The sequence below is a fragment of the Euprymna scolopes genome, chromosome 32 (assembly GCF_053919585.1).
Source record: "Euprymna scolopes isolate OS-2025 chromosome 32, ASM5391958v1, whole genome shotgun sequence".
NCBI lineage: Eukaryota > Metazoa > Mollusca > Cephalopoda > Sepiida > Sepiolidae > Euprymna > Euprymna scolopes.
In genome coordinates, this window is record NC_136513.1 from 75,207,792 (window position 1) to 75,219,179 (window position 11,388).

General features: G+C 35.1%; 1 protein-coding gene across 1 annotated transcript; it reads right to left on the bottom strand.

Moving 5' to 3' along the window:
* Positions 1–2,294: 2,294 nt before the first annotated feature.
* Positions 2,295–2,960, bottom strand: LOC145256173 (ATP-dependent DNA helicase PIF1-like). The gene has a single exon (XM_080114761.1). The coding sequence runs from the start codon at positions 2,958–2,960 to the stop codon at positions 2,295–2,297; it is 666 nt and encodes a 221-aa protein (XP_079970887.1).
* Between the last annotated feature and the right edge of the window lie 8,428 nt (positions 2,961–11,388).

The following is an 11,388-nucleotide window of genomic DNA, read 5'->3' on the forward strand; positions in this document are numbered from 1 at the left end:
ACTCGAGATTTGACATACTGTGTATTGAGATTTGGAACATTTTTTAATCGGTTTTCGACGCAAGTTTTGTTGTCAAGGGGGCATGGTTCAACGATTAGACCTTTAAAAACCCTACCAAACTACTCCGCCAATTTAGGGGTCTAAACAATTGAAAGTTTTTATGTAGATTACTTAGACATGAATACACATTTTAATTTTATTTGAGACCAAAACATAAATATTAAGAGGTCAATATTGGGGTCAAACTTAAAAAAAAATTATTGGCCTTTGCGTCTCTACCAAATTACTCAGACAACTTCTGGTTTAAACATTTTAAATTTTACATGAAGTGTATTCAAGGCAAGCTTTTTAATCGGTTTTTGGTCGAAAATTTTGCGACCAAGGGGTCAAAATTCAAAAAATTTGAACTTTGCGGTCTATAGCAAACTATTCAGCCAATTTTGGGTCTAAACATTTTAAATTTTACATAAAGAGTTTTCAAACATGCAACACGCGTTGTAATCAGTTATGGAGCGAAGATTTGGCAGCCAAGAGGTCAAAGTTGAAAATTTGACCTTTTCAGACTCCAAACTCCTCCGCAGATTTTGGATGTAAACACTGGAAACTAACTTTAGATGTAGGTTACCTTGGCATGAGTCAAACATATATATATATATATATATATATATATATATATATATATATATATATATATATTGTATTTTGTGCACAGAAAGTTGTTAGATGAGACAAGTCATTGGTGCCGTCGGTTTCAAGCCCGATAATTAGAACAGTTTTAGATATCCATATCAAGATCTCTTCAGCCAATACTCATCTATATGAGTATTGATGAGTATTGGCTGAAGAGAGCTTGATGTGGATATCTAAAACTGTCCTAATTATCGGGCTTGAAACCGACGGCACCAATGACTTGTCTCATCTAACAATTTTCTGTACACAAAATAAAAAATATAAATACGCTCTTATTTTTCGGATTTTCTTTTTAATTGAGCACTCTGCTGGATTTCTTTCTCCAAAAAAACTAATCATATATATATATATATATATATATATATATATATATATATATATATATATATATATATATATATATATATATATATATATATATATGCATGTAAAGTTATGAACAGTACATAGATACTGAGTACAGCCGCGCTGAAATGCTAGTAATATAATAAAATTGAATTTAACATTAAAAAGATTAATAGCATACTTTCGGCTTCGGAGCATATTTGGGGGCGAAATAACAAATCGTCACTAGCGTATAATGCAATGCTCTTTGTGTAAAATAAATGAACAATGGTCGCAGTAATTTCACATACTTATCTTAGTATCTTAGTAGCAGCCAAATAGAGTAACGCTTAAATGCAATGTTAAAAGCGGCGTAGTTTCAATCCTGGCTTCAGATAGTTGCTAGCCAAACAGCACTGATGAGCTATGGTAACTATAAATGCTTCATATCGTGGGTGTAGCATATTGGAGGAGTGAAATAACAAATTACCATTAGCATATAATGCAAAGGCCTTTGAGTAAACAAATGGAGCTTGTCGTTGCTACAAAAGAAGAAAGCTACCACGTAATTACTTGTCTTATGCCAACTTTTCTCTATTATACAACTTTTCTCTATCATACAACGTGTGAGTCTCGTGCGTAAACGTGGGTAACTTTACAGTCATCGTCGTGTGAGTGCTATTATTATTGCTATTTCATTATTGAAATTATTATTATTTTCATTATTATATTCACTATTTTTATTATTATTACCGACATTTTTTTATCATAAGTAGTAGTAATAGTAATAAAAATAGTAGTATTACATTTCATAGCAAAAATACCCGCGCAAAGCGCCAGTATTTTTGCTAGTATTCTATAAATTTTTATTGAAGAGCCTCGTGATAGACTACATTTCTGCTCCTTTTATTTGGGGCCAAAATATAAAGTTTTTCTAAAGCATTCTGATGTCAGGTCTTAACCAATGGTTTTAAATGTTTGACCTTCACTTTCATTGATGCTCATTGCGAAACAGACTTTCACAGGAAACTGGAGCCTCCTAAATTTAAAAGGAAGTTCCGAGTCAGATGGAATTAAGGGAATCCTTGGCAGCAGGACTGTTTCACCTTTGTAGGGACCACAAGAAATGGTAGCCTCAATCACATTGGTGTACAATCTGGTGACAACACATCTGGTTCCGTTACTAGTTTTTTGCGGTTCCAAAGATTGAATAATCATGATCGGGGATCCAATTTGAACATTTAAAGTATGAGGCGGCATTCCACTCAGTTCTAAGGAGTTTAAAAACTCAACAGGGTAGTGAACTGCGTCATCTTCATTGGAGCCGAATCCACTGACTTGTATTCCTTCGATTCTCCTGGAAATTCATCCATTAACCACTTATTCAAGCGGTTTACATTGATATTTAATGGGGAAACTATAGCCCTCTCAGCAAGCCAGTCGGGAGATGTTCCGTTGTTTTGTAAGTCCAAGTACACTCTGTCTTTCAATTCCTTCAGATCACTCCCACATTTGCCAAGCTCGGGTGGGATCTTTATTGTATCAGGTAGGGAAGTAATTGGAAACTGACCATTACCTATCTGGAGAAGCAATTGTGAGAAGTCTCCTGCGGCTGAGTTTCCAAAGATATGTGCTCTCATATTTGTAGTCAGTTTCTTCACTATAATGTGTCTCCAGAGATAAGACTTCTTCAAACTTGAATTGAGAATGTGTGCCCTTGTGCCATTCTTTACAACTGGCAGTATTTGACGAAAATCCCCACAAAATAAGGTTGGAATACCACCCATGGGCTTCTTTTTTCCTCTTATGCCTTGCAATGTTTTATCAATTGCTTCATAAGCACTCTTGTGGGTCATCGGGGCTTCGTCCACAATGATCGCAGATGCGTCTCGAATGACCTTTGCCAAGACGGAAGTGCCAGTAATTTCACAAACTGACTGGTCCATTCGATGCGTATCCAATGGTACTTTAAAAGTGCTATGAAGAGTGCGGCCACCTTAAAGTAGAGTGGCAGCAATGCCACTGGATGCTGTTGCAATAATGATCTTTCCCATTGATCTATTTTTTGAAAGGATCAACTTGACAAGAAATTCTTTCCTGTGCCCCCTGGAGCATTAAGGAACATCATACTCTGACAGCTGCTGTTTTTATTCACTTGAACTTCTTCCAACATTGACATGAAACTATTATAGACTTCTCTTTGATCTTCTGTCAATTGTCCTTACAAATTTTCTGCTTGTCGGGAAAGTTCTTCTGTATTGTTATAAACTTGCTTTTGGTATTCTAGAGCAAGTATTGCATCTCCTCTTTGTCTCGGCGCAGGTAATCCGTAGCTTGCCAGTGGTTGACTGCCCATAAGAAGAACTTTTTCCTCAATTAGACAAAGGGTTTTATTGTAGATTTCATCATTGAAATCTACTTCAGGGTTGTTTACTTCTCGCCTGTGTCTTCCGAGATTGCATTACGAAAATTCATCCAAAGTTCAATGGGATTGCTTGGCTCACACGCCGTTAAAATTATTGCAAAGAGGCTTCGCAAATTTGATGGTGAATGGGTGACACTTGCCTCTTCCAGTGCTTGGTGCAAGTGTTGCTTGTTTTCAAGAAGGCCTCGGGCAAGGCACGCTGCCCTGTAAGTTTCAAAAACTTTACCATTATATTCCCGCAAATCATGAAACGAAGTTGGGCCAGCAAGCTCATTGAGCAACAGGCGAGTAACACTCGCCTACTCTTGGACTAATCGTGTACATTCTGCCAATGCATGGGGCCTTCCATACATCACCATTATTTCCTTCAATTTGTTCCCCCGTTTTCTCCTGTATCATTTTTTGTTGATTTGTTCCAAGTATAAAACTCGGGGACATCCACATATTTAAGCCCCCTTGCAAAGTTGTCTTCATGGCAGAGTTAAAAGAATGCTGACAAAGTTATTGCAGATGGTGGACGTTGGGCTATTCAAGAGCGGTATTAGCTGAGAACATGATGCGTTGGCCATTTTCCAAATGTACAGCAAGTTGCTCATGTATAGGATGCGCCAATATGCTCCAAACTGCCTCTGAACTGCCGACATACCTTGCATTCTGGAACAGATTGATTTCATCCACCATTTGGTCATTTCCTCCTTCAGTTCTTTGCAGCTCAAACACTGCTTGATCGCAGCCTTTGTTTACGTATTTAAGTACGTATTTAATACTTTGGATTCAGCTGCAAATTTCAACATTGATGTGATCGTTGAATTGCTGAAGGAGGACTCTGTTATAGGGAACAATCCACTGGTTAGCTATTACCTGATTAACAAACCGACCATTTATCTTCATCCTTATTGTACCAGTGTGACCCCCATCTTCTGGTTTTCGTCGCGTGTATTTGGGGTACGAGCCACTACCCTGCTCTGTACAATGAATGAATTCTTTTGGGTAATTCTTAGTGCATTTGTTATCGACCATACATGGGCAACTTGGATTCAAGGGTCCACAAGGTCTGTGAACCATATGTGCTATCACTTTAGCGTGAAGGTCAGGGTCTTCCTCTTTATCGGGGATTTCTGCAGATATGCACAGATCCATTTGTTCCGGTTGAACTTTGTCCTCTGGGGCATGCCAGGTGAGTATATGCGCATGCAGTAACCCTCTCTTTTGGTATTCAACGCTGCACAGGAAGGCCCTCAACCTGCCAAATCCTCCTTTTTAAAAAAAAATCAATTAACTTTAACCCTGGACGATCATGGGCTTCTTGTCCTTGATGGAGATGTTCAGTAATTTCCGTCCACTTTGGATTGGTCGTGAAAGTGATGAAAAGGTCTGCTCGGCCCATTCGCCGAACATAAGCCATGGCATCACTTTGACGCTCAAACATATATCGAGGGCCTCCTGTGTACGTTGTTCAAGAATAACCCTTTGCCCAATATGGTCTGGATTCCCATCAACTCTAAGATATATATATATATATATATATATATATATATATATATATATATATATATATATTGACCTTGCAAATTGATGTGCGTCATCTTTAGACACGTGGGCATCATCGTGTTAAGTTCGGTTATGATCAATCCAGTGGTTTGGCTTGTAGTGCAGTATACATACACAGGCAATGATCTTGATAGGTTATGACCTTGATGACCTTTGATCTTGACATTGAAAATTAGTGTGTACAATCCTTAGGTTAAAGACTATCATCATGCAAGTTTCGTCATGGTTAGTCAAGTGGTTTAGTCTTTAGAAGATGATGTATTTATAGGTTTTTACCTAAATAGACAATGACCTTGATGGCCTTTGACCTTAAAAAATGGCATGCCCCATCCGTCGGTCAGTGACCATCATCATACCAACTTTGGTCATGATTGCTCCAGTGATTTGGCCTGTAGGAAAGTTGTACACACAAACACACAGACAGACACACACATACACGAACGCTACTACTTTATATATACAGATATTTATCATTGTAAAAAGTCATCTAAATATTAATTTACTTATGTATACAAACACACACACACACATATATATATCAGCTTTTTATTCTTTTTGTTAATACAAACAAATAAAGGATATGCATGAGTATATTGTAGCTTTAATGGCTGTGTTTGTATAAATAAAAATTGTAACATATATATAATATATATATATATATATATATATATATATATAAATAAACATATATATATATATCTGAATACAATTTTTGTAAAAGTAACCGTATTCATATGTTCAACTCTATTGAACTCTTTACATTCATCAAATGAATCATTCGTACTTGATTAGCCTGTGCCACGCAATACCCTCTTCATCTAAAGAGAGGAGAAAAACAGAATGCATCAATTCAACTTATTTCTTGGGGTTTATTTAAAGATGAAAATACAAAGTATTGATTATTTCCTCTATCTTGAAATTTGGTAATTATGCACGGTACATAGGTAGTGGAAACGTGTAGAAGAGGTTCGATTGAGGTTGGTCAAACGAGAGTGCGGATCAATAGAGAAAGGCGGTATATATATATATATATATATATATATATATATATATATATATATATATATATGCGTGTGTGTGTATGCACGCGCTCGCGCATGTGTGTGTGTGTGTGTGTGTGTGTGTGTGTGTGAGATGATTGTGACGTCCGGTCAGACGTGTGCCACTCCTCCAGTCACTGAGCGTCCATGTGCTCGAAGATGACTTTTCAGTCCTCCGACGACTTGCATACCTTCAAGCAGGCATGGCATCGTTGGCGGTCATTGGTTTGTATGACGAAATTTGGCATGGTAGTTAAGGATATTTTTTCTTGAGATATATATATATATATATATATATATATATATATATATATATATATATATATAATTCTTTAAAAAAAGGTATATATACACATATGAACCACCCAGAGTTATCCATTTCTCCCATCGTTTGATGCAGCTCTGGAGACCGTTTTTATAGAAAACCCTAGGTTGGTTCTCCAACCACGATGTGACTTCAGAAATCAAGGCTTCATCATCTGGAAAACGCTTTCCTTTCAAAAACAACTTCATGGCTGGGAAGAGGTGAAAGTCAGAGGGTGCAAGATCTGGAGAGTAGGGAGGATGGAGGAGGATTTCATAACCACACGCCCGTGCTTCTGATCTGGCGACATGCGAGTTGTGGACCGGATCGTTGTCCTGCAGGAGGAGGGTACATTTGCTGCTCTTGCCCCGCCTCTTGATTTTGATAGCTTCCCTTAATTTCCTCAAAAGTTAAGCATAATAGGCTTCTATAATTGTGGTACTCTTTGCCAGGAAATCTGTCATCACTACTCCGTTCTGGTCCCAGAAGACTGAGCATGACCTTGTCAGCGGAGGGCTGCACCCTTGTCTTCTTTGGAGGTGGTGAGTCCAAGTGCTTCCATTGTATTGTCTAGGCTTTGATTTCTGGATCATAGTGATGGACCCAGGTTTCATCCTGTGTAATCAGTCTTTTGAAAAAACTTTGACTCATCTTCTTGGCACATCTCCTTGGCATCTTCTTGGCCATTCATCCTCGAGCACTCGACGCGTTCTCACTTCTGGAATGGTGTGAGCAATCTAGGAATCCATATGGCAGACACCTTATGCATATGCAAATGGTCATGAATGATAGTTTCCACAGACCCTTACTAATCTTGACATCTTGGGCTATTTGGCGAATAGTAATGCTCCGATCTTCCAAAATGGCAGCCTCAAATTGACGGACAGATGCCTCATCAACGGCAAAAGTGGTGCAACCAGGTCTGGGAGCTGTTTCCACAGACTTCCGGCCAGGTTTGAATTCACCATGCCAGCGTTTTACAAGGTCATATGATGGAACATTATCATCATAAGCTTCTTTAATTTCATCAAAAATCTCTTGTGGTGTATGTCCTTTCAAATACAAAAACCGTATCACTGATCGACATTCAACAGACACCATTTCACACCTGACTCAGTCCAAACACCTGTAAAACAGAAAGCACAATTAGTTCAGAGCTGTAATTTGCCACATAACCCGTAGATATATAAATCATTGCACATGCAAAATGTCAGCTAGATCAGACAACTGGAAGTGGGTCAGGGGCATTACTTATAGCACGCCCCTCGTAAGCTCATATGCGCCGATCGTCATATAATGATTAGATCACTCTGAATGACGTCAAAAGCATTTAATAAGAATTTTTGTGAGCCATTCTTACCATGGAGAGGGAAGAATGTTTTGCAACTATTCTATGCTTTTAACTAACAATTTATTATTAAAAAAAAACAATTTATTATTTGCAAGTTATTATTTAAAAAAGATATCGTGAAATTATAAATAAAAGATATTGTGAAAGTTGAATTTAACTTGAAACACACACAAAAAAAAAACAAAAAAAACGATTAAGGTCCATTTAAATTCGATTATTTTGTTTTTGCCTTTTTTTTACCCTAAATTGTTAGTTTTTTCAAGAAAACTTTTGTAACAAAATTGGAAGTACACTTTTTTTACAGAAGTTTTTATATGAGAACATATGAATGCTTTTTCTTTATTAAAGAAATTGTTAGTTGAAATACAAAAAAGTTTCGGTAGATTTGCCGTTTAGTTGTACAAATTACCTCAAACCAGGTAATCACTCAAAGGGACTCTTAAAAGTCAACACCGATATCAAGCAGAAGGATTTTTACATGTTTCACAAACTTTAAATGGGTAAAATATAATCACTTAATTTTTGAAAATGTGATCATGTGATTAAAATTTAATTTAAATTAACCACGTTGTTTAACAAATTAAAAAATAATGCATGAATTCTTACAACGATTAAATGTTTTATTTTATAATTATACATTAAAAACATTGAACAATAAAAATAAAATTTTGCGTACTTATGTATGTTTTGTTACTGTGCTGAAATAATAATGTTATTATTTTGAAAGCCATTCTTAACATGGGGAGGATATTTTGTAATTATTCTGTGCTTACACCTTACAGTTAAAAAAAGAAGAAAATATCGTTAAATTTTTATTTAACCTGAAAAAAAAAACTATTTAAAAATAGCATAGCATCAAAAACGCATAAGCACCAAATTTTGGTTTAATTTTACAGTAGATATTGTTCTCGGACGTATACAATGACAGATGCTACCTTGCTATTGTTGTAGTGGGTTTTTTTTTCTAGTTTAAATTCAAGTTTCACGATATCTTATTTTTTAAATTGTAAGGTGGAAGCACAGAATAGTTATAAAACACCCTCAGCTCCTCATTAAGACTAGTTTTAAAAATAATCACGGCACCAAATATACAAAAGTACTCCAGATTTTATTGGTCCATGTTTTTAATTTAAAAAAAAATAAAACATTTAATCATTTTAAAACTTCATCTTGCATTATATTTTTTAATTTGTTAAACAACATGGTTAATTTAAATTAAATTTTAATCATATGATCACATTTTCAATAATTATGTGATTATCTTTTACCCATTCAAAGTTTGTAAAACATGTAAACAAACTTTTGCTCGATACCGGTGTCGACCTTTAAGAGTCCCTTTTAGTGAATACCTGGTTTGAGGATATTTATACAACTAAACGGCAAATCTGCCTTCTGTGCTTCCAACTAACAATTTATTAAAAAAACAAAAGGTAAGCTTTCACATTAGGTCCACCTCCACAATTTTTAACATGTGTAGGTTGGGGGTGTTTATTCCGAAAGCCATTCTTAACATGGGGAGAATGATGGTATTTAAGCGGTTTTTAACATGAGGAGATTAGAGGTGTTTATTCCGAACGCCGTCCTTAATATGGGGAGGTTGGGGGGATGTTTACTCATGGCTGCTAGTGAATAGTACAGGTCTTTATATCTCGAAAACTACTTGCCTCTGCACATTTTAAATGGGACTTTCTTATTCAGCATAGTCGAAAATCTCTAAATATAGTCATTTTAAAGAAAATTGTGTAGGTGGACGTAATGTAAAAAAAAAAAAAAAAAAAATACAGAAAAAAAAGATATCGTGAAATTTAAATTTAACTTGGAAAACTATTTTAAAATAGCGCGGAACCAAAAATAAAAATAGACAGAAAAATATCCCTTCGGGTTTGTATTTGCACAAAGATTTGAAAACGTTGTCAACAAAAACAAATATATAACAAGTAAATGTTTATAAAGGCAAGGTAAGTTACTTTTCTATCTAACTGGATAATTTTAGTGCTTTTATTGGGTTTGTATTACTGTACACATAGATTCGAAAAAGTTATCAGAAAACAAATGTATAACAAATATTATCAAAGGCAAGATAAGTTACTTTTCTACCCAACTGGATAATTTTTTAGTGTTTTATTTAATGTAAAATGTTTATTCGGCTCGAAAAACACAGCATTTACCGCTATGTCTGAAAATTAAAAATGGCGACAGACTCTGTATTAAACACGTTAAGTTTGAGAAAATGAGTAAAAACTAAAATAACTGTTGAAATTACTATTAAATAACCACCGATTATATGTCAGCCTATGTCACGGTAACATGTATTGGGTGAGTTCCTAACAGTATTTTGTATAGTTTTTTTTTAGTTTTAACTCATTTTCCCAAACTTAACGTGTTTAACACAGTCTGCCGCCATTTGTATTTTTCAAATATACCGATAAACACTGCATGTTTTCGAACCGATTACACATTTTAGATTAAATAAAAACACTAAAACCTTATCCAGTAAGGAAGAAAAGTAATTTATCTTGCCTTTGATAACATTTATTTGTTATATATTTATACTTCGACAATTTTTAGGTATCTGTGTTTAGTAATACCCACCCTTTTTATTTACTGTAACGTTTAGGCTCGAAAACAGTGTTTATCGGTATATTTGAAAAATACAAATGGTGGCGGACACTGTTGATTACGTTAAGTTTTGGAAATGAGTTAAAACTAAAAATCTATACAAAGTACTGTCAGAACCCCACCGAATATGTCAGCCTATGTCGCGGTAACATATAATCGGTGGGTTGCTGACACTGTTTTGTATAGTTTTTAACTTATTTTCCCAAACTTAACATATGCAACAGAGTCCGCGATCATTTGTCTTTTTCAAATACATCGATAAACACTGTGTGTTTTTCGAGCTGATTAAACATTTTACATTAAATAACAACACTAAAAAAATCATCCAATTAGGTAGAAACGTAACTTACCTTACCTTTGGACGACGTTTTCGAATCTGTGCATAGTAACGTCTCTCCCTCACCCAAATACTAATTAATAACTTACATTTTTTAATTAAAAAAAATCGATTTAGCGTTTCAACATTTTAGCAACGTTCGGTTTAATCCACTGACTATTGGTCGAGTCCAAGCCATGATTGACGGAAACTCCCGAGGATCCGGATCCAATTCTGCAAGAGTACCATTTTTTTATTTTACATTTTCTCCATTTTTTTACATTTTGGACTGGATTGCTGTACTAAGAATATAAGAAACATGCATTTTCTCTTTTTATTAGATTTTTCCATTACACTAAATTGAGCCACAGCAACGCGTGGCTAGGTACATCTAGTATATATATATCTATATATATATATATATATATTGTTTTATAGCATATATATCTTATTTATAGTATTCTGAATTTTATTGTGTTTATATAATTGATAATGCTGTAACCGTTTATATACCAATAAATGTTTAGTCAGAATGAGATGACTTAAATTGTAAGCTTCAAAATTACCATCTTTTGTAATTTAGCATTCATATATTGTTTTAACAAAATCAAGACATCAAATAATGGATTGATGGCAACAAATAGTGTATTTCATCCTTCGTTACAATGATTTCAAGACCATTCGGACAAATTCAAACCCTATATCGTTCGAAAATTTTCACAAGAACAACCTATCATCAGACGTTTTGAAAAAAAAACAAAACACTTT

What these genes read in the sequence shown, in the direction of transcription:
- LOC145256173 (XM_080114761.1), bottom strand. Translation starts at nt 2,960, where the DNA reads ATGGACCAGTCAGTTTGTGAAATTACTGGCACTTCCGTCTTGGCAAAG.